General features: G+C 39.3%; 1 protein-coding gene across 5 annotated transcripts in view; it reads right to left on the bottom strand.

The window, feature by feature from the left end:
- Positions 1-24897, bottom strand: part of LOC134338343 (probable E3 ubiquitin-protein ligase HECTD4) — a 291135-nt gene that overhangs the window by 158905 nt on the left and 107333 nt on the right. For 3 of the 5 annotated variants that reach the window (XM_063034109.1, XM_063034111.1, XM_063034113.1), the window contains exons 10-17: positions 20958-21071; positions 20428-20568; positions 18512-18744; positions 15631-15776; positions 12946-13016; positions 6777-6882; positions 5091-5211; positions 1979-2107 (exon numbers count right to left, since the gene is read on the bottom strand). In XM_063034109.1, coding sequence (XP_062890179.1) covers positions 1979-2107; positions 5091-5211; positions 6777-6882; positions 12946-13016; positions 15631-15776; positions 18512-18744; positions 20428-20568; positions 20958-21071 — 1061 coding nt within the window. The remainder of the gene's footprint in view (positions 1-1978; positions 2108-5090; positions 5212-6776; positions 6883-12945; positions 13017-15630; positions 15777-18511; positions 18745-20427; positions 20569-20957; positions 21072-24897) is intronic. The other 2 variants (XM_063034110.1, XM_063034114.1) reach the window with 1 other exon arrangement.

The following is a 24897-nucleotide window of genomic DNA, read 5'->3' as shown; positions in this document are numbered from 1 at the left end:
CTTCTTTACCTCTGCCATCTAATTTCTGACCAGCCCATGAACATTACCTCATTATTCCTTTTATTGCATTATTTTGTCATTTATAGTAATTTTATATTTTTGCACACCGTACCGTTGCCACAAAATAACAAATTTCATGTCATGTAAGGCAATGATAATAAGCCCGATTCTGATTCTATGAAAAATATTCAGAAGCTAGATGCATTTCAAAAAAGACAATTTCCTTATAACCCTCACAGACTCTTACAAACAGGTATTAATAGATTACCCCAGATGGTGGGGCGGAGATATGTCTCTACCAAAGGAGGTGTAAGGCGCTCCCTCCTTTGGCTAGTCGGCAGGTCACCCTTGGGCAAGGTGTAGCATCTACTTAACACCCCTCCACCCCACCAGATCAGGGCCATGTGAAGTCACGGGAGCAGCTGGTGGATGGTCGTATGGGCAGCTGGAGCACATCACAAGTCCTAGTTGCGCAACCACTGAGCAGAACTAAAGATGGCACCAGAGGGTGACTTCTCCCAACTCATCAGCGAAACAGTTAAAGTCTTCCTATCATAATTACTTTATTTTCCTTTTCAGGGTGACTGAAGTCCTATCGAGATCATTGATCTACAGCAGCACTCAAAAACTGCGGTTCTGCACAATGGCATGTTCCTGTTCTTGAAGCTCACCGATCGACCATGTCTTGGCAAATCCAGGTTCGGCCTTAAATCGGGTGACTTTGGGGCCTGCGCGGCTCTGTGGACACAAATTCTTGCTGGCGTTGCGTACTGAAGCATAGCAGGAGCCAGAACATCGAAGACAGTGGGAGCGGCTCTTGGAGTGCTCTGCACTTGGTAATCAATTTGACGATTCTCAAGTTGAGGAACTCAAAATAAAAAAGGCATGCTTCAGCCTGACTGTATCATGAAATAGCAACTGTTCTCTCCCCTGTCACTGTGGAAGGAGTAATATTAATGAGAGAGAGCCTATGGGATAACGAAATGTTGGAGGGAACAGTTAGTTTTTGATGGACTGTAGACCACAGAACTCTCTTTGGGGCTTTATTCTTGCTTGCATGATGGGTTGTGGGAATGCTGATGCTTTACCCTAAAATACTTCGGGGGAGGGTTGCTACTGCTTGTGCATGGAGGAGGACAGGGGGCTCTGGAGTTCTCAAGTCTTTTTTCTATCATTCATTCTTTAGGGGTTTTCTTCTGTTTCAAGGATGTCTGCAGAGAGTAAGAATTTCAGGTTGTATATAGTACACATTCTATGAAATTAAATGGAACTATTGATACCAGGCAGATAATCTCTAAAGAGCATTGATAATGGCTGGAGTTACCCATCTTGTAAAGACACTGCTCAGAAGGGAATAGCAAACCACTTCTGTAGAAAAATTTGCCAAGAACAAGCTTGGTCAAGACCATGATTGTGCATGTCATAACGACACGGCACACGATGATAATGATCAGCAATAGATTTGGTTTTGAGGTAGACATAGCAAAAGCAATGTATTTTTAAAAATTAACAAGCATTACTATGATATTAGATTTAGAAACCAACTGCATCTGGTTGCTGTTACTTGTAAACTCCTTGTGAACTTCTAGAATGTTGCTATCAGTTGAGACCTAATACGTTTGATTTTAGCATAAAAATTAATTTTAGATTGATCCAAATTACTTGGGGAGGTGTTCTTGAGACTGGATTAGATTGGTTAATTGGATCAATTAACAACATTTGCACTTTTTTTTGCTAGATTTGCATGATTGAAAATTTTTCCTTTTCTACTTTGAACCTTTCTCAATTATTCTAATGCCACAATTTCTGTGGATTTGTAACTTCTCTACTCTATGTGATGTCCACATGACAATGATGCTAAAATTTTTCAAAGCACATTACAAGCTTAAACTCATCATAGCATAATCCCAGTTGCCAAGCTTTGCTTTAAGCACACTAAACAAAGAGAACACAATCAAAATAGAAACCTGTTGTTTACCTGTACCTTCAATGTCTCCCCTTGCAGGGAGCTGTCACTATCATCATGGTCATCAGGTTTGATTAGGATTGTGTTACTGAGAAGATGATTCTGCACTGCCATCAAATAACGTAGACAAGGTGATGCAACCTGCCAAGAAAGAGTTGGGGTAAGGCAGAAAAGTGAGAGAGTGTGGGGGGAGGGGCAAAAGAAAACAAATACAAACATTATACATTAACTTTAATTATAATCATGTCAAATGCTGGACATAGCAAAAAATAAAAGATATAAAAACAATTACTCAACATAATTGTTTCAAGTTTTTCCCCGGAGTGTCATGCTTTTTCTCACCCAAATTCCTGTAAAGCAACCAATGAGACTGACTGGCACATAAAATTTACCCGAGATTGGAAGTACATACCATCATGTGAATTATCATTTTTTTTCAATTAAAAAAGGGCTTCATAAGCTGATGATGAGTTCTACCTATGAGAGTTTAACCACTATTGCAGTTGAAACTGTCACAGCCATAAAGTCAAACAACCAACTCTTGTAACCAGATTAAAGAACACCCCGCACAATCATCGCCATCACTAAACCACGAGAATTCGGAACCTACTTTTGCATTACATTTTTATGCATTGCTACAAATTCCCCTCAAATGGAGCTTTAGTATTACATGACTATGATGATACTAAAGACTATCGAAGGGACCATAATCACAACAGATAAATCATTTGATTGGTTTACTAACACTCAAAAGACAAGCTCAAATCACAAAAAGACAGCTAAGAATTTCGGCTGTCAAATTAATATTCTGGTATCAGTAGTGATGCCCATGAAATTCCTAAATCATTATAAAACCCATCTGCCTCACTAATGTTCTGTCAGGAAAGAAATAACATCAGACACGCATCAACACGGTTGCCTATAGAATCATTGCAACGGTGTTAAATCTAAATTGCCTGCTTCCAGTTGTTTACATCAAAGTAATACTAAGCACGACAGGTATAAAAACAGACTGACCAAATGGCATTAACAAGGCGATCAGACTCAAGTAAGGAAAAAGCCAAGCCAGCATAGTTAACCCTTTAGATTTCCCCACACAAAACAAGGAAACATCTAATGATTAACAACAACAGCTTAAGTCATACTCAAAAATGTAACAAGTAGCCAATATTCCTGACTTACTGCCGCGTCATACACATTAGAGGTAACAGACCATAGGGGTTTAAGCTCAGAAAGGATAATGCCCAACATTGACGCGATTTTGTGAATTTTTTAGCAACAGGTTACACAGAGGCAAGGAAACTTGCTGCACTTGGATCCAATTGGATGTAGCATTGAGGGTAGCAAGGCACAGAATGGACTCAAAATGGGAGACAAAAACTTCCTCACCAGGATTCCCTTGGGACAACTACCAGTAACTAACCTGACGGAAACCTGGAGGACACCAGATCACAGAACAGTGGTGTAGCTGGTGGAGCCGCTGTCCCATAGCTCCAGCAATGCAGGTTCAATCTGATATCCAGACCTCTTTGGAATAGAGAATTTTTAAAAGGGTCGGCTGGTGGCGCGATGACATCAGCACCGGACTCCGGAATGGAGGTTCCTGGGTTCGAACCCAGCCGGGTCCGCTCCCGAATACACTTTCCATCCGTGCCGGGTTGAGTGTCAAGTTCACAACTCGAACTCGTAAAATAAAGGGAAAAATACTGTGAAATGTCTGTGTGAAGAGTGGCGCGCCACACAGTCTCTCTCTCTCCCTTTCTGCGCCTTGTAAAGGCATGAAAAAGACATCGTCCTGCCAACATCGCACACGCACATGCCGATAAAAAAAGAAAAACAAGAAATTTTTTTAAAAGCTGCAGATGCTGGAAATGTAAAGAAAAAATAGAAAATGCTGGGAATACTCAGGTCAGGCCATATCAATGGGAAGAAAAACACTGTTAATGATTCAGTTCAAAGTCCCTTCAGAAATTCTAATATTTCAATTATTGAACATTTCGAACTTAGTAATTGCACATGCCTCTGTCAACAAACAAATCTCCCTGTGACAGTCCCTTGGAATTGATGGTGATTTACTTCCACAGCAGATCTGTTGATTCTGAGAAAAGTAGAAGTGATTTGCAAATTCTGCATGGAAGGTGGTGCTTGACCTCAAAGCACAAATAATATTAAGCCACACAAATACAGGCAATAAGAAAAACCAACAGTTTCTCAATGATCTCCAAAGGTATTAGCATTATAGGTTTCATGTCACTAAAATCCTGGGAGTTATAATGACCAAAAAGGTTTTTGATTTGATGCAAAATCTGATTTCACAGGTCAGAGGTGGAGAATCCTAATGCTAATTATTTACCTTCCATTTCCCCAAAATCTCTGCCTCAGCTACTAATTGTAAACTCGGAATGTATCAAAATGTTCTTCAATGGCTGCACAGGTGTAACTTCAACATTCATTGCTGATCAAAACCACCCAGATTAAATCAGATTCCATGATGAGTCAAATACTGTAATTTAAACACTTGGAAGTCCTCATCAGAATATTAGGGCCATCTATCAAAGGTACTACAACAACTTATCAAAGCTTCCTTGTCCCAAATCTGCATAGAAAGAACAATTGCAGCTGTATTCCTGACAGTTGACACCCAAGCTGTACCACTTGCTGAATTGTAAACATAATGCCTGTCCTTTCTTGCTGGGTCTAAACACCGGAGCTGCCAACTTAACAGCACTGCAGTAGCGCTTTCAGCTCATAGGCAGCAGTGATTCAAAGTGGCAGCACACCCTCAATGTATATTGGCCTTGCCTGTGGTGCCCTGACCCTGTGAAATGAATCAAAAAGCAACTCTAAATTAACATCAGCTAATCAGCCAAGCGAGGCTGTAGAGCTGCTCTGCTGACGAATTGTACATCAGAGCATTCGAACTTTAAGAATCTTTACAAAACATATTGAGTAATCAGTTTAGCAGAAGTTACAGATCTTACAGAAGCAGAAGTTACAGATCTTACAGAAGCAGAAGTTACAGATCTTACAGAAGCAATAGCCTTATATTGCATAACCTCAAACAATTCCTACGATAAAGCATCAGTTAGCAGAGATGATATTATGTTTACATTTGTTTACTCACTGGCACTGTTGCAAGCAGCCTGATGAATTCTTCTTTGGAAACTGTTTGACACTTTGTGATAAGGACACAGGAGTCTTGCACCACAATCCTCAGAATATAGTGAAGTAATTCATCATTCAGCCTGAGAAAGTGGGAACCAGAAAAGAGAAAAGACAATGCAACATAAATTTAGTAACAGGGATATGGAAATGTAACCTGCAAATCTTTTGATCAAACATACAAAACCTCTCCCAATTTCCACTCAAAATTGATTTCAGTGGTATTTTAACATTTTGAGACATTTTAATGAATGAATCTTTCACAGTGCCTTCAGTCATCAATGAATTTCCTTACATCATTAGGTCAAAAGTTGGAATGTTCACTGTTAATGACACAATATTAGATTTCAATTGCAATTCTTCATCCCATGCCTGCATAAAGGAAGACTTGGACCATATTTAGGCATGGCTTATAAGTGGCAATTAACATTTATGCCAAAAGCGCACCACCTTTCACAAGAAAAAAATATAAGCCTCTACCCTCAACACTGCATGCCACTTCTATTGCTGAGTCAATGTTCACTTATTTATAACAACACATTTCCCTGTAACCCTCAAGTGCCTGTTAATTTCCTTTTGATATTTGTCTTCACCTGAGGCAATTTCAAGTGCCAATAAGCCTACTAGCACAGTTTTGGGATGCCAGAGGAAACTGGAGTTTAGAAGAATGCAAGGAGATTTCATCAAAAATAATAACTCTTAAAAGGGGTTGACAGTCTGAATGCAAGGAGGATGTTTCCACTGACAGAAAATTCTAGCATGGGGGCGGGGCACAATGCAGGATTAAAGGTGAGTCGTTTCAGATTGGGATGAGGAGAATTTTCTAGGGTATCCTTCTGCTAAACATTTGTCTCCCATTTCATCAGTCTTTGCATCATTTACAAGCTGGATAATAGAAATTTGGCGAAATATTCTACAATGATTAAGCAAGTGTCCTGAAATTTTTTCTTTCAGAGAAGCAAACTTTGAAATTCTCTACCCGAGGTTGTGGAAGCTCAGTAATTGTTTTCATTCAAGATGAGAGTTTAACAAATTTCTAGATATTTGGGGAATCAAAGGATATGGGGATAATGCTGAAAAATGGTACAGGTAGAAGATCAGTCATAATTTTAATGAATTACTGAGCAGGCTCAAAGGACCAAATGATACAGTCTTACATCTTATCTCTTATACCTCTTATAACTAATATATTTAATGCCAAATAGCCTACTCCTGCTATTTTTTAAAATGACAGACCTCATTAAATATCAAGATTACTTAATAAGTTTTAACTAGTTAATTTAATTCAATATTTCTTTTAAATTTGCAATCTTGTCCCTCCCTTAAATAGTTATCATGACTGTGAAACTCAATAGTGTAGCACAGTTGGAGCATGAAATTCTCGGAATGTTATTGGCACTACAAAAAAAAACATTTAGGATCAGGTGTAGACCATCTGATTCCTCGAGTTTGCCTTGATATTCATTCCTTTCTGCTGAATGCTAAGATTCAGTTTTTACCTACTTGCAAGCCAGAGGAAACCTACTTTCCTGCTCTTGCTTCTAGAGGATGACAAGAACATGCTGAATGCCTAAAAGATGACAAAAAAGTGCTGAAGCACTGGCACAGCAAAACCTTTTGAATCTGCACAACAAATGAAATGGCATACCTGTAATGATCATCATCCTCGCTTCCAAATCGGTTGTTCTGGAGCTGCTCAGCTAGATTAATCAGGATAATGTCTCGCAATTGACAAAGGCCACTGTTTCTCTCTCCTGCAACAATTAACCGAGATCAACTATTTCAAATAAATAAAAACACATAATTGTTACTACCAGTTTCTACCAGTTCCAGTCACAAGAATTTTTAAACCAAGCTCTCATAAAAAAAACTTCAAAACTTATCCGAGGCCAGAAAAGTCAGTGAACTTTTTAAAATGGTATCTTCCATTTCTTCTATTTCATGATATGCTTCAGGAAAAATATCTTCCCATTCCTTTCACTAACAACATCTTTTCAAGTTCTTATTATTAAAGTGATAGAATTTTCTACATAAATTAAGAGTGCAAAGTTTTGGAGGAAGTGTGTTAGCATGGATTGAACAATAGTCCTCATAAAGAAAACAGAAGATGGGCTTCCGGCCAAAACGTGGACAGTTCACACATTTCCACTGATGTTGCCTGACCTGCTGAGTTCCTCAACCATTTTGGATTTCCAGCATCTACAGACTTTCTCACGTTAAGAGGGTTAGAATAATTAGTCCTTAACAGGCTGGAAGGACGTAGATAGTGAAGTATCTCAAGGTATCAGTCCTTGGTCCTCAGTTGCTTGCATTAATGACTTTGAGAGAGAATGAAATGCAAGGTTTCGAAGTGTTTCAGGATGCATGATGAGGACTTGTGGGGGAAACAGACTACAGAGATTGATTGATTGGAGTTTAATGTAGGGAAGTGTGAGGTCATCCACTTCAGTAACAGGAATCACCAAGACTTAGCAGGTAGGCTCAACAAGAAGTTAAGGAGGCAAAAAGTTTTTTGGCCTTTGCTGCAAAGGACATTAATGAGGCCGTACCTAGAATACTGATTCTTTTATCAAGAACAGAAAATACTAGCAATCCTGTGTTGTAATGGAATGGGGTGGTTGTCTCCTTAGAATACAACCCCAACTCGAAGCTAAACAATCTGCTCATGCATCAATAAAGTAAATTAGATAATGTGCTTGTAGTTATTTACCATTCCTCATATAAATTCTGTAAGAGTGAATTTTATTGCATTTCTCAAATATCTGAGCAGCAATTTGTGAATTTTGTATGGGTAAATATCCATTCTCTAAATGCCTGCCACACAAGAGTTACCTGTATCAGTACTGAATATAGTCCAAAGGAAATTCACCAAGGTAATCCTTGGTGGAAAATGTTGTCTTTAGAGAAGCTAGACAGTTTGGGGCAACTAGTAACCTACTGGAAGAAACTAACAGGTTGAGTAACAACTGTGTGTTGTTGGGGGAGGGGCGTGCAAAAATTGTTGATGTTCAGAATTGAAACTCTGCATCAGAACTGAATGAAAAGCAGAGATAGCCAGTATAAGGAAAAGGGGAGTGTTGAGACAGAAGCCAGAGATGACTGGTGGATGGCAAGTCAAAGTTCAAAGAAGATGTATATTAAAGTACATTTACGTCACCATATGCAGCCATGAGATTCATTTTCTTGCGGGCATTCACAATACAAGAATCAACAGAATCAATGAAGGGCTGCTCTCAAAAGGATGGACTGCAACCAACGTGTAAAGTCAGCAAACTACACGTACAAATGATAAATAAAAATAAAATAATAATAATAAATAAATAAGCAATAAATATCTAGAAAATGAGTTGCAGAGTCCTTGACAGTGAGTTCATAGGTTGTGGGACAGTTCAGTGATGGGCTGAATGAAGCTGAGTGAAGTTATCACCTCTGGTTGACATTGCAGGGTAATAGCGATTCCTAAAACTGTTGGTGTGGCTCCTGTACTTTCTTCCTGAGAAGAGAGCATGGCCTGGGTGCTGGGGGGCCTTGATGATTGATGCTCCTTTCCTGTGACAGTGCTCCGTGTAGGTGTGCTATATGGTGGGGAGGGCTTTAACTATGATGGACTGAGTTGTATCCACTATTTTTATAGGGTTTTCCATTCAAGGGCATGAGTGTTTCCATAGCAGGCCATGTTGCAATCAGTCAGTACACCCTCCACTGCACATCAGAATCAGATTTATTATCACCGGCATGTGATGTGAAATTTGTTAACTTAGCAGCAGCAGTTCAATGTAATACATAGTCTAGGAGAGCGAGAGAGAGAGAAAGAGCGAGAGAGCGCGAGAGAGAGAGAGAGAGAGAGAGAGAGAGAGAGAGAGAGAGAAATAAAATAAATAAGTAAATTACCTATACTGAATAGATTTTTTTTTAAATGTGCAAAAACAGAAATACAGTATATTTTAAAAAAAGTGAGGTAGTGCCCAAAGCTTCAATGTCCATTTAGGAATCGGATGGCAGAACAGAAGATGATGTTCCTGAATCGCTGAGTGTGTGCCTTCAGGCTTCTGTATCTCCTACCTGATGGTAACAGTGAGAAAAGGGCATGCCCTGGGTGCGGGAGGTCATTAATAATGGATGCTCCTTTCTGAGACACCACTGCCTAAAGATGTCCTGGGTACTTTGTAGGCTGGTGCCCAAGATGGAGCCGACTAGATTTACAAGCTTCTGCAACTTCTTTTGGTCCTGTGCAGTAGCCCCTCCATACCAGACAGTGATGCGGCCTGTCAGAATGCTCTCCACAATAAACTATAGAAGTTTTTGAGTGTATTTGTTGACATGCCAAATCTCTTCAAACTCCTAATAAAGTATCACCATTGTCTTGCCTTCTTTATAACTACATCAATATGTTGGGACCAGGTTAGATCCTCAGAGATCTTAATGCCCAGGAACTTGAAGCTGCTCACTCTCTGCACTCCCTCTATGAGGATTGGTACATGTTCCTTTGTCTTACCCTTCCTGAAGTCCACAATCAGCTCTATCATTTTACTGACGTCGAGTGCCAGGTTGTTGCTGCGGCACCATTCCACTAGTTGGCATATCTCACTCCTGTACGCCCTCTCGTCACCACCTGAGATTCTACCAACAATGGTTGTATCGTCAGCAGATTTGTCGATGGTACTTGAGCTATGCCTAGACATACCATCTACAAATTTGCTGACGATACAACCATCGTTGGTTGTATCTATGCAAATTTGTCAAAGTTTTAGATGACATGCCAAATCTTCACAAACTTCTAAGAAAGTGAGAAGCGCTACCGTGCCTTCTTCGTAATGGCACTTATGTGCTGGACCCAGGACAGATCCGCTGAAAAGATAACACCGAGGAAGTTAAAGTTGATAACCCTTGCCACCTCTGAAGTTAACAATCCAGCTCCTTGATTATGCTGACATTAAGTGAGAGGCTGTTGTTGTGGCACTACTCAACCTGATTTTCAAACTCCTTCCTAAATGTCAATTCGTCACCAACCCTGAACTGGCCAACGACAATGGAGTCGTCAGCAAACAAATGCGGCATGGGAGCTGCGCGTAGCCTCACAGTCATAAGTATAAAGTGAGTAGAGCAGGGGGCTAAGCACTCAGCCTTGTTGTGCACCTGTGCTAATGGAGATAGTGGAGGAGATGTTGTCAATCTGAACTGACTGGGACCTGCAAGTGAGGAAATCAAGAATCCCATTGCACAAGGAGGTATTGAGACCTAGGTCTCGAAGTTTATTGATTAGTTTTGAGGGGTTGATAGTATTGAAAGACGAGCTGTAGTCAATAAGGAGCATACTGATGTATGCTTCTTCACTGTGCAGATGTCCCAGGGCTGAGTGAAAAACCAATGAAGTGGCATCTGCTGTTGACTTGTTATGACAGTAGGCATATTGGAGTGGATCCAAGTCACTTTTCATGCAGGAGTTGATATGTTTCAACACCAACCTCTCAAGCACTTCATCCAGTAGATTAAATGCTACTAGACGATGGTCATCGAGGCAGGTTACCACATTCTTCTTAGGCATTGGTATAACTGAAGCCTGACTGAAGCAGGTGGGTACCTCAGACAGCCAAAGTGAGAAGTTCCGTAAACACTCCAGCCAGCTGATCAGTACAGGTCCTTAGTACTCGACCAGGTACCCCATCTGGGCAGGATGCTTTCCGTGGGTTCAATCTCCCAACATATGCTCTCACATCTGCCTCAGAGACTGAAATCACAGGGTCACTGGGAACTGTGGGAGTCAGTGAAGCTATCTTCATGTTTTGACAGGCAAAGCGAGCACAAAAGGGAATGAGCTCATCTGAGAGTGAAACCTTGTTGTTACATATGTCGTTTTGTAATCAAGGTAGGGGAAGCTAAGCAATCAAGGTAAAGGAGGGATGGAGTTGGAAGATACAGGCAGATGGGTGATGGGTGGAGGCAGAGTAAAACTGATGAGCAAAGGGAGCAAGTCTGGGTCTGTCTTGGCTACATCTGAGAAGAATGAGGGATGACCATTAAACACAAGATCCAAAGGGGAATTTACAGAATAAATACTCCAGTGGGAAAGACACAAACAAGGAGACATAGCTACAAAATAAGAGACTGATCATTTTAAACATTTTAATCATTTAATCTGTCTCTCAGAGGGGGATGAAGCTCTGGAATTCTTTTGAGCCCAAGCCTGGTGGAGATCAACCATCAAATATATTTAAAGTGGAGGTAAATATCTTGAAGATCAAAGAATTGAAGGGAACTGGCAGGGGAGTTGAAATCAGTACAAATCAGCCATGATTATACCGAATTGTGGGGTAGTCTTAAGAGCCTACTGCCGACTAATGCTCCTATTTCTTTGTATTTTTGTTTTCTTCACTATCCTAAACACCAATAATAGCTATTGATTCTTCATATATTCTCTTGCACCCCTATGATCAAGCGTCTCATAAAAAGCATGTCCTCCCATGAAACACCTGAGAAAACCACTAAGAGATAGTAAAGTCATGGCTATGCTTGTTCTCTGTAAGAAAAAAAATCAAACTTTTTTTCCAATGCCATTAAACTTAAAAGGATTCAAAAATATTGAAGATTGTGAATTAACTGAAAACATTTGTTTACAGTTGTGTATTTAGTTAATTAAAACTATCAACATTCTTTATGGAAAATGCTGAAAAATTAGGTGATTAGGAGGCTTCTATGGACAGAAATATTTCAGATCAGATCAATGGTTTTTCAGACCCATAATATTAGAGTCAGGAACTATTGACAATTAGCTTCCATGTCTCAGACACCCCACCCACACCCAGCCAACAGCACACACTTGATTTTCATAACTATGTATTTCAATGCTTTCAAGTACAGAATAAGGTGAAACCATTCCACAGTGGCAGCTGCATCTGACCCCCTCACTCCCATACATCCACTGCTGTCCCCTGACAACTTATGCTGCGGGACTACATACACTATTGCATCTGACCTCTCAGCTTAACATCAATCACAGCTAAGATCGAGCCAAGTCCCATAATAGTGTCACTGACCTTCATTAAAGAGATAAGTGAAGATAAGTATTCCCCACATACACACACGACACAATATTTTAATTGTGCTTAAGTGCATTTACAGTACATCTAATGCATTTTTTCAACTATTCTAAGTAATCATCAAAATAACTTGGAAGCAGTCAATAGCATGCACCATAGGATTATGGGGCTAGCTTGTCTGGTGAATTGGGGAGTGGGATGTGGTGTGTCAGTTTGAAGTACAAAGCACCAACTCTTTCTGCACAGATGCCTCCTGAGGAATTGATTCCTTCGATTATTTTCTAATTGCAATTTAGACATTCCCCATCTACAGTATTTTCCTTTAATTACCTTTATTTTCGCTTTTTGTGGTCATTACAGGAACTGTTTTTACAGAACCTGAGCTTGGGTTTAACATGTTCTGCAAGCAGATTTCTCAGTGTAAATGGTCAGGTACTCCATCAAGTTCAGGGTTCACTGCTGTGTTAGTGCAGGAACACTGACCTTGCTGGTATTCTACAAAATACCAGCAATTCCACAGCATTTCCATTCAAATTCTGACTCCCAAAAATCAATAAGTTATTACTGAAAAATCAATATTAATAAGCTCAGGGAAAGAAAATGACCAAATGAATCAAGGTCATGATTACAGTTAACAGAGGTTATTAGTCTTCCTGAGCTGCTCTAGAGACGGGAAAATGAAAATGTGTAAGCTTAGAAAAACTGTAAGAAATGTTGGGACCTTACTTCCTATTATATCCTATAAGCAATTGATAAGTGCTTCACCAGAAATGTACTCACCCTCAGCTAGTACAAGTTTCAGAAGATTATTCAGTTCCAGCTCTCCAAGATACAATGTGTGAAGTCCAGAGCTGCAGGTAAGAAGGTTACATTTAGCTCAGCAACAGCCTTTCGCTTATGATGGATTCAGATCACTTGCCAGAGATGTGACCACAAAAGAAAGCCTAAATTTCCAGTGCAATATTGAGTACAGTGTTATCAGAGTCCTTGTCTTGCAGATGAAAGCACTTGTCCAAGCAGATGGACATGAATGCTCCTACAGCACTACTTCAGAGGAGCAAAACGCTCCCTGATCTGGCTACTATTTATCCCATAACAAATGTCAATAAAATAATATGCATCACCGATTATCATTTTAAATTGGCATCAGCACCTCTTGCATTGCAACAAGCTGAACACTTCATAAATGCTTCACCAAAGGTGGAGAGGTTTGGGGCACATGGTAATGAAAAGCATTCTAAATACAAGTCTTCTTTTTAGAAAGTTCTTACTATAAAATCTACAATTTATAAACATGTTCGAATCTATCTATCAAGTTGGATTTGGTTCCACAGGGAAAGGTGGTCTACACGAAGGTCTTGCTGAACTCCACATAGACAATGCCTTCCACTCTACCTTGCCAATCCTCTTAGCCACCTAGAAACCATAGAAAAACTACAGCACAGACACAGGCCTTTTGGCCCTTCTTGGCTGTGCCAAACTATTTTCTGCCTAGTCCCACTGAATAGAAACCATAGAAAAACTACAGCACAGAAACAGGTCTTTCGGCCCTTCTTGGCTATGCCGAATCATTTTCTGCCTCGTCCCACTGAATAGAAACCACAGAAAAACTACAGCACAAAAAAAATTTGATTTGTGAGACATAATTTTCCACACACAAAGCCATGTTGACTATCCCCAATCAGTCCTTGCCTTTCTAAATCCAAATGAATCCTGTCTCTCAGAATCCCTTCTAATAACTTTTCCACTAATGCAAGACTCACTGACCTATCATTTCCTGGCTTATCCCTGCTGCACTTACTAAAATAAAAGGCAAAGCATTATTAGCTATCCTCCAGTTTTCCACTACCTCACATGTGCCTGATAAAATAACAAAAATCTCTGCCAGGGACTCAGAAATCTCTTCTCTTGCTTCCCAAAATACTCAACAAGACAAATGGTCAGGCTCCAGGAATTACCAGCCTTCATGCATTTCCGACTTCAGACACTTCCTCCTTCACAAAGTTGATATGCTTCAGATTATCACTGTTCCCTCCCTGATCTCAATGTCCTTCTCCATATGACTCTGTCTTTTCTGACCTGATACACAATATCCATCTATCAGGAACAGACTGGTCCTGAACTCTTCTTGGTCTCAAAAGTCTGGTGACTGAAGTGAATTTGTTAAAGCAGCACTGGTTTCAAAAATCATTATGTTCTTGTAAAATTAAATTCATTATTTTGTCTCTTGGATCAGCCACCATCCTGAGTAAGTGATAGAACAGAACACCATTTTATAATATAATTTAAAAGATTAACTATATCTAATGATAATACAAATATTAAAAAGCAATTGGAAGGACCGTAAAGGATCATCTAAATTGTTTCAGGAACCATTTTAACATGCCCTTTGCCACAACAATAATTAATGTACTTTTAGCATGGAAATAAATTGCCAAAGATACTTTGCCGAATAACAGTCTGCAAAGAAAAAGCTACTGCAAGTCGTCACAGGCATCCCATTAACATCATTATCTTACTATTTTCTGCTCAGTAAAAAATTGATGTCAAATATCAGAGTAAAATTTTCCTAATAAAATAACATTCAGATTATTTTTGATAGTTGGATTAAATACTAGAATCCCAAAAGCACACAAGGAAATGATATTTGTGAGATAACTTTTTCCTCACTGGGATCAGCAAGAAAACAATAGAAACATATACAGTAATTCACATATTTTTAAATATATACTTTTGGTTTATCTATAAAGACATTATGAGTAAGTCTAAGCTGCTCACCTAATGAAGAGTTTTTCAAATGTGAAGACACTGTTTCACATTCAGTCATGCTCCAAGTATACAACCCCGCAGTATGTCATGTCATGGACATTTTCAAATTACCTAATGCACAATGAAAACTGGCAGATCTCCAGAGTCTCACACCCTTTGTGCAGACTATATTAACAATGTCAGTAGCTCTCATGAAGGGGATACCAAGGGTGGATGAATTTATCATCTTCCTGCTGCACTTTCGAAGTACTGAACAACATTTTGGAAAGCAGTACTAGTTCTTCCTTCTCAACACAGGAGATAACGATACCATTTTCTTTCTATTCTTCTCTGCACCTTCCATTAAAATAGCGCCAATAAGTAATTTTATAAGTAATGCCCTGAACCCTCATCATGCAAAGCAATTTTCAATTGGGTTTAAAAATTATTCCTTGGATAATCTTACAGAGGCTTTCCAAGTCTGTCATTCATTCCGTTTGTTGAAATGATCTATCCTGATCTACGCGTCTCCTTCATAATGAGATTCAAACTGCTTCATCTTGGCATGACCAACAACACCACCTTTGGATCTCAAGGTTTCAATACCATTAATCAAGCAGATTTCTAAAATGATTCAAATCTCTCATAAATCATATTTAACATCAAAGAGACCCAAATCATAAAATATTGTGAGTAGATCGTGAAGTATTCACTTACCTAATAGCAAGGCAAACTTCCCTCTGAATCTCTTCGCCAATTTCATCAACCGGCGTCTTTAAAAGTTGCCAGAGCAGTAACTCAGATCGATGTACAATCTCACGGTTTCTCTCTGTTTGCGGGTTGAAGAAAAATTTGAATATTACCTATAAACAAAAAACATGAAGTACCATTATAAATCATGTTTGCCTATTTGTTCCTAATCTGCCACATGACAAATCCTTTCAAATTGTTTGAAATACAATTGAAAGAAAACTTAGTATTACAACCCAAGAAACTGCACTATTCCTCTTTGATAAACCCTCAAGCAATATAGTGAAAAATGCTGGAGAACTTGAGAAAAAAATTTACGAGAAATACTTACACGGGATGACGAAGTTATGGAGGGCAAAAAATAGCTTGCATCAGGGCAGTAATTGGTTTATTACTGTCCCATGTACAGAGGAACAGTGAAAAGCTATGACTGGGATACTATTCATTGCACAGTACAATGAAGTAGTACAGGGTAAAAACAAAAAACAGTAGACTGAAGTCTAATAGCTACAGAGAAAATGCAGTGTAGGTAGATGGTAAGGCGCAAAGGCATAAAGAGGTAGATTTTGAGGTTAAGAATCCATCTTATCATACTGGGGGACCTTTCAATAGTCTTTGAACACCTGAAACTTGTAGTGTGGGAGCCAAGGCTACCGTACTTCCTACCGATGGTAGAAGCTGCCCTTGAGCCTGGTGGTATAAGCTTTCAGGCTTTCGTATCTTCTGCCCGATGGGAAAGGGAAGAAGAGAAAATATCTGTGTTGGCTGGGGTCTTTGATTATGCTGGCTACTTTACTGAGAGCGCAAAGTACAGAGTCCACAGATGGGAGGTTTTTCTCCCCATAAGGTACAGAGCTGTGTCCACAATATCTGCCAATTCTCGTGACCGTGGGCAAAACAGTTGCCATACAAAGTTGTGATGCATCCAGATCGGATTATTTGTTTGGTGCATCAATATCAGAACTATTAAATATCTTTCCAAGTAACTATTATCATTCCTTAAAATATTAAATTGTGAGCTCCCAACATATGCTGTTTGACCTATTCCATACTTCCAGTATTTCCTATTTTCATTTATCGGGACATCATAATGTAGCAAGGAATTTTAAAGCAGTATTATGCTCTGACGCTCAAAGCCAGTCAGGAGTAGAAAGGCTTCCGGGAGAGGTGGCAGCACAAGGTTGAGCAATGTGGTGAGGGAAAAACAAGTTTGGTTTTAAGGAAAACTGCTGGTCAAAAGAACCAACTAGGAACAGCAGGCTTGGGAATCCTTCCAGCATTGGACTTATTTCTGCATTTGAAAGGCATTATTATATTCTGGATGGCGAGTTAAGTAAAGGATTAAAGCCATTCCAATTTGGGCAATATTTTGATCAAGTAGGGTACAAATAAAATAAGGACATCTCACAAACTTTAGACTCAATTCCTGAAAAAATGGAATACTACCATATACGACCTTGAGATTCATTGTTTTGCAGGCACTTATGGGAAATCAAGAAATATAGTTTTATGAAAAGCTATACATAAACAGTCTGACAAACACCAATGTGCAAAGTAAGACAAACATGAAAATAAAAACACTGAAAAATGAGTTGTAAAGAGTCACTGAAAGTCAGTCTGTATGTCAAAGAATCAGTACAGAGTAGTGGTGAATGATACTATCCACACTGGTTTGGGAGCCTCATAGATGTAGAATAATAACCATTCCTGAACCTGAAGGTGCGGGATCTAAGGCTTCTGCTGGCAACACTCCATTTAAATGTTCTCAAGGTGGAGAGGACTGTGCCTGTGATGGACTGGGCTGTATCCACCAATTTCTGTAGGCTTTTTCTGTTCTTGTGCATTGGTGTTTCCATATCAGGCCATGATGCAACCAGTAGGGATGCTCTCCACTGTGTATCTATACAAGTTTGTCAAAGTTGCTGGTGACAAAAAGTCAAATCTACAAGAGCATCTATGAAAGTACAAGTGCTATTGTGCCTCCCTTGGGATGACACTTGTGCTGGTTTCAAGGACAAATCCACCAATACGTTGATGCCAAGGAATTTAAAGCTATTGACCCTCTCCACTTCCATTCCCCTAATGAGGACTGGCTCAAGGACCTTCAGCTTCTTCCTCCCATAGTTGATAATGAGCTCTTTTGCTGACAATGAATACTTTCATAATAAATTTACTTTGAAATTTGAATTTAATTCTGACTAGCTTTGATCGGAACCACACAATCAAAAACATGTGATTGCATGACTAATGGAAAGGCAGTTTAAGTCTACTTCTTAACTGCTGAATATTGACCCTGCTCTAGGTCAAAAAAGTGCAAAGTATGTCATTTCTCAAATCCACTTGATACAAATCTCAGGAAGGTGGTACTGGAGCCTCAAGACTCACACTGCCAGCTTCAGGAATAATTATTATCTTTCAACCATCAGGCTCTTGAACCAAAGAGGATAATTTCACTCAACTTCACTTGCCCCATCATTGAAATGTCCCCACAACCTAAGAACTCAATTTCAAGTATTCTTCATCTCACGTTCTCGATATTTATCGCTCATTTATTATTTTTTTCCTTTTATATTTGCACAATCTGATGTCTTTTACACACTGGGTGAATGCCCAAGTTGGTGCAGTCTTTCATCAACTGTTATGATTATTATTGTATTATGGATCTATTGAGTATGCTCACAAGGTGAATCTCAAGGTTGTATATGGTGACATATGTACTTTGATAATAAATTTACCTTGAACTTTGAACATTCCAAGTTTCACACTTGAAAGCAATTCTTTTAACTGAAAATTTCTAATCAATGCTAAAAATATTACATTTAAACAAAGAAAGCCAAAATACAAATACCTGAAAAACAACAAGAATACATCGGATAATGCAAGTGTCCCTGTTGGCCATGGCCTTCTCCATGATGTCACAGATACTGCTGAGATGTTGGGCTTCAATTGGATGTTGTTTACCCAGGAAGTTTGATATTGGTAAATTAGCACTGGCAGTCAATAAATTAAGCTGATGAATGCACATTGCTCCCACATGATGCAGAAGTTGGTTAATAACATCACTGGTTGAAATGGATCCATCTGAAGCATATAACATAGATGACAAGAATAAAAGCAAAGAAAACCTCCACTTCAAACACAAATTAGGTACAAATACTCAATTATACCAATAGCTTTGCATCAATTAATGAGAAGTATTCATTCAGAAATTATAAATCAGTAATTGTTGATAAAGTGCTACAAAACTTCATCTAGGACATTGAGCAAAAAAGTTGGGAGATCATGGAACAGGAGGACAGGTTGAGGCTGCAGATGAAGTACTTTTTTCTGTTCTGGTCACTCCACTATAGGAGAGATGTAATTACACTGGGGAAAATGCCCAGAAAAGAGTTACAAGGATGTTCCTAGTACTTGAGGGACTGAGTTATAGGGAGAGGCTGGACAGTTAGGACTCTATTCCTTAGAGCACAGTAGACTGAGAGGTAATCTTATAGAGGTGTATAAAATCATGAAGGACATAGATAGAGTGAATACACTCAACCTTTCCAAGATCAGCCCCCAGAACTAGCGAGCACAGGTTTGAGGTTAGAAGGGAAAGACTTGAGCAGAAATTGAGGGGCAATGCTTTAACAGAAAGGGTGGAATATGTGGAATCAGCTGCCAGAGGAAGTGGTTGAGACAAGTACAAGAACAACTTGAGAAAGATGCCATGGTAGTGTAGTGCTGCAGCTCGGGGTGTTCCAGAGTTTAGATTCCAGTTCCTGCATTGTCTGTAATGGAGTTTGAACATTCTTCCCATGAGTGCATCGGTTTCCTCCCACAATCCCAAAGATGTACTAATTAGTAGGTTAATTGGTCATTGTAAACTGTGCTGTGATTAGGGTAGTGTTAAACAGGTGGTGCAGCTCACTGAGAGGTCCTTAATGAATTGTTAGTTTCAGTGCTCACCAGGGAGAGGGAACCTGATGAATGTGAAGTCAGTGAAGAAGAGGCTAATGAGCCGGAGCATGTTGAAGGTTAAGAAGAAGTAGCACAGCTCCTGAACAACTCTAGGATAGGCAAGTCCCCAGGGCCAGACAGATATACCCCAGGTGATTACCGGAAGCAAGCGATGTTCTTTGCATCCTCCCTGGCCACAGGAATGGTACCAGAGGACTAGAGATGGCAAATGTTCTGTTGTTAAAGAAAGGAAGTAGGGATAACCATTGAGTCTTATGTCAGTGGAGGATAAACAATTGGAGAGGATTCTTAGTGACAGGAATTACAAGCATTAGGAGAAGCATAGTCATATTAGGGATAGTCAGAATGACTTCGTGACAATTCATTTCCCTCTATATCATTTAAATCACTGATATAAATTCAATAGTTGAGATAAGTAATAATCCTCATAACTTGTTATAGCTTATTATTAGTTGTTTGTCGACTCATGTTCACATGTAACTCTAAATCCTATGAGCCTGTATTTTACACAACATCCATTTGATGCAATTATCACATCGGGTTTAAAGGAAACTTCATCTGAATTGTTATAAAAATGTAATTTACTACTTTACTGAATTCATTTTCAGCACTCCCCTCAATCTGTCTATATACAATTTTGACAAGTACTTTTCAGAAAAGTGAATGCTTGAAGAAACTACAGGAGGGAAGAAAATAACAAAAAAGATCAAGCATACCACTGAACAAAAATTAAACCAATGATAAGTTAGCATGCAAGCCAAAGGAAGTACAGTTAGTTTTAAGTCCTACAAGTACCAAACTAACCTTGGGGCTCAGGGATGATGTGATTAACACCCAATCTTTGACACACATGATGGAATGCCTGGTTACCAGGATTACACCACTGATCCATGTAGTCACTCGAACACGTCCAAATCATATTGTTCATAGCATCATAGCAAGCCCCTAGAACAGAAAATAATTATTAAAAAATGAGGTGCTTGAAGCTAAAAATGACCAATAGACAGGTTTTATGTATGTGATCTGTGAACACTGATACGAGTCATTATTCTTGCATTTAATGCTGCTTTTAGAATGTTCTTCTAATTGTTCAATTATGTAGTCACAAGACAATTCCTGAATTATCTTAATCTGGTAACGGATATAAACAGTGGGAAGAGACTGATACATGGTTAACCTCCTGATTCAGGGTTCAAATTTGACAGCCACTAATTAAGTGCCTGGTCATATTTTGATTTATTCTGTACACGCATAGTTCATTATTTAAAAGTAATCTTTAAAATGAAAAGATTTTTAACTGATACATCTGTTCTGTGGGAATACACAATCCTTACCCAGTCCTGGAACTAGTGCTCCACGTCCAAGAGAACTACCAGCAGCGTCGATCAGATCCGCCCGGCTACTAAATTGGCCATCTGAGATATTGAACACCACACTAGAGCAAAGAACTACATAGAAAGAAAATGATTTGTGACCTCGGCAATCATGAAGCTATTACAAAGCAAATTACTGCTTGCTGCTTAATGTTTCGTATGACACAGAAGGCAGCTACTCAGCCCTTTGGGTCCATGCCAGCCCTCAGCAAAGGTATTACATTAGTCCCATTACCCCTCTCTCATGTCCATTAACTTCCCATTGACTATTTCACCACTTACCTTCGCACAGAGGTTCCACTTCCCCTTCATGAAGTCTGATTGTACAGTTACCTCGGTAACTCAGCCAGCATAATCAAAGACCTCACCCAGCCCTGACTTCTCCCTTCTCCCATCACACAGAAGATATAAAAGCCTGAAAACATGTACCATCAGGCTCAAGGACAGCTTTTACTCTGCTGTTGTAAGTCTATGACCTTGTTCCTAGTATAAGATGGACACTTGACCTCACAATCAACCGCGTTATGACCTTGTCCCTTAATGTCCATCTTCATTGCACTTACTCTGTAACTGTTGCACTTTATCCTGCATTCTGTTATTGTTTTACCTTGAACTAGTTCACTACACTGTGTAATAATTTCAAAATTCAAAGTAAATTTATTATCAAAGTACATATATGTCATTATATACAACTGAGATTTGCTTTCTCATGGGTGTACTCGATAAATCCAAGAGCCATAACAGAATCAATGGAAGACCACACCCAACAGGGTGGATAAACAACCAATGTGAAAAGACAACAAACTGCAAATACAAAAGAGAAAAATAATAAATATTCAGAACATGAGATGAAGAGTCCTTGTAAGTGATTCTATAGGTTGTGGGAACAGTTGAGTGATGGGCAGGTGAAGATGAATAAAGTTACCCACTCTGGTTCAAGAGCCTGATGGTTGAGGGATAATAACTGTTCCTGAACCTGGCAGTGTGCATCCTGAGGCTCCTGTACCTTCTTCCTGATGGTATCATCGAGAAGAGAGCATGACCTGGGTGGTCAGGGGTCGCTGATTATGGATGCTGCTTTCCTGTCATTGCATTTCATGTAGATGTGCTCAAATGGAGGAGAGGGCTTTACCCATGATGGACTGGGCCACATCCACTACTTTTTGTGGGATTTTCCATTCAAGGACATTGGTGTTTCAATACCAGGCTGTGATGCAGCCAGTCAATATACTCCCTGTGACACATTTATTGAAGCTTGTCAAAGTATTAAAAGTCATGCTGAATCTTCACAAACTTCTAAGGAAGTAGAAATGCTGCCAATCTTTCTTCATAATTGCACTTAGGTGCTGGGCCCTCTGAAATGACAACACCAAGGAATTTAAAGTTGCCGTCCCTCTCATCTTTGGTTCCCCGATGAGGACCGGCTCATGGACCTCCAGTCCACTGAACTGTGTGAGCAGCATGCAAAACAAGCTTTTCACCATACCTCAGCACATGTGACAATGTTAAATCAATTTCATTAATTTTAATCTAACTGCTCACTGAAAAATGCTCGCATAAATCTCTCTTCAAACAGTGATTATCTTTCATTATTTTCACTTTATTTGACAATCCATGAAAATAAACAGTGCATTTGCCATTTTTGAAATTAATATATTATACTATATGTCTTTAACTTGCAGTCTGAGATCTGTCAGCAATATTGATACTCCAGTTTACTGTAACCGCTGGCATGAACTTCCTGATCATGCCTCCCACGTCCAAGCAATTCATGTATCACGAATACAACATGGGTCCTAACACCAATCCTGTGGGACACCACTAATAATAAGCATCTAATTATAAATAAAACCATCATCTTCTTCCAGGCCAATTTTGGATCTGGTTTGCTAACCTGCCCTGGATCCTATGGATCCCCAGCCTTTGAACCAGGCCCCTCTTATATGGGACCTTGTCAAAAGTTCTGCTGAAGTCCACATTAATCATTCTAATTGCACTGCCCCCATCAAAAAATACTGTTACCTCTTCAAAGAACTCAATGAAATTGGTCAGACAGGATATTCCCTTGAATGTAACAATGGCCGCCTCTAATTAGCCCATTTTTCAAAGCAATCACATAATTGACTCCTCAATCTTTTTTTTCCAGCAACTTCCTTCCAACTGATATGAGGCACAGAGGTCTATGGTCAACAGGCTTTTCTCTGCTGCCTTTCTTGAAAGAGGTAGGCCATATTTGCTGTCCTTCATTCATCTCATACCTTACTTGTATCCAGTGAACAAATACACATCTCAGCCAGAACCCCAGCAACTCGATCCCTTGCCTCCTGTAGCAGACAGGAATAAATACCAGCAAAAAAAAAAAACTGCCAGAGGAAATTAGAGGGTCAGACAGTAACTTCAATTCCTCATCTCTTTTTGGGATAAATACCATCCCTTCCTGTGCATTTAAAGCAATTAGATGGACCTGACTTCACAATCTAGCCCATTAAGGCCTTGTACTTGACTGCATGCACTTTCTTCGTAACTACAACACTTTATTCTGCATTGTCTACCTCAAATACACTGTTGTAATAAAACTGTATGGATGGCATGCAAAATGAAGTATGATGGATTCCGGTTAATTGGGATACACTGGGACTAGTACATCAAGCAGCTACTCCAATTAGCCCATTTCATGGAAATACTTAATAGTTAAAAATGACAAACTACCATTTAACTGAGTAACAAATTATGTATTTAAAAGGAATATAAAACAAATTAGAACGTTAGCAATACTATTACAGTACTATAAAATTATGTATAGGTTCCTAAAGTTATTGGAGGAATTCATCCAGTATGCTGCTGTTTTTTTGATTGACCGTAAATGAACAAAATCAGTGCAGACACCTAGTGCAGATAATAGATTTGCCTTCATACAATGCTTTCAACAAATGCATCTTTCAAATCTTCACTACTTGTGGTAATAGTAAAATCGCTTTGCTTTCACTATTGGCAGTTTCTGGGATCTCCAGGCCTGCATGCTTGAAACCGCAGTGAGCAAAACAGTTCTGAATAGTCTTATTGCTCATTTCTTATCAACTATCAGTGATAAAAATCACTGCTTTTGAACACAAACAAATGCAAATGACACCATTTAAAAACTGTTCATTCTAATTGTGATTTAGTGTTTAAAAGCCACACAAGTGCACACGTCTGACGCTAGAAGGAAACTGTTCGGGGGACTTCCGGTAGCGCTCATGGAGTGAAGTCGCGTTCTTGACTCGCTCCATTACCTCTGAATTTTTTTTCTTATGATCAGCTATATTTTAATTAACCATTAAGGCATCAACTTTTACAATACTTTGAAATAAATTGGGCTCTCCGATAACTGGATGCGTTTAAGGTCTGCTATGTCTAAGAATGGGAAAAACGGGAAGGATGGCAAACCTCCGGTTAAACCGAAAGGTATTGATTTCCCTCCGACTGAACCACCGGTGACTTTGAAAGCTATATCGGAGTTAATTCAAAGGGAAATTTCAACCTCTGTTACGGAGCTGATTCGTGCGGAAATTTCAACCTCTGTTACGGAGCTGATTCGTGCGGAAATGTTAATTAATTTCCAGAAAATTGCCGATTCAATCGATAAGATACAAACATCTATTACGGAACATCAGTCGGCTATATCTGATCTTCAAAAATCCACGCAACAAAGTGAGCTTAAGATGGGGAAAATCGAAGAAACAATTAATGTAATGAAGAAGAAACTTGACTTTCTGACCTTTAAAAACTCTGACTTAGAATCTAGAATGCCGACGGCAGAATCTACGAATGATTGGGGTGCGTGAAGCTGTTGAATCTGATAACCCTATGAAGTATTTTTCTCAACTTTTAAAAGATGCATTTCCTACTGTATTTCCTGACC

The sequence above is a fragment of the Mobula hypostoma genome, chromosome 27, assembly GCF_963921235.1.
Source record: "Mobula hypostoma chromosome 27, sMobHyp1.1, whole genome shotgun sequence".
Taxonomy (NCBI): Eukaryota; Metazoa; Chordata; class Chondrichthyes; order Myliobatiformes; family Myliobatidae; genus Mobula; species Mobula hypostoma.
The sequence above is the reverse complement of the archived record's forward strand: the minus strand, read 5'-3'. Positions and strand labels throughout refer to the sequence as shown.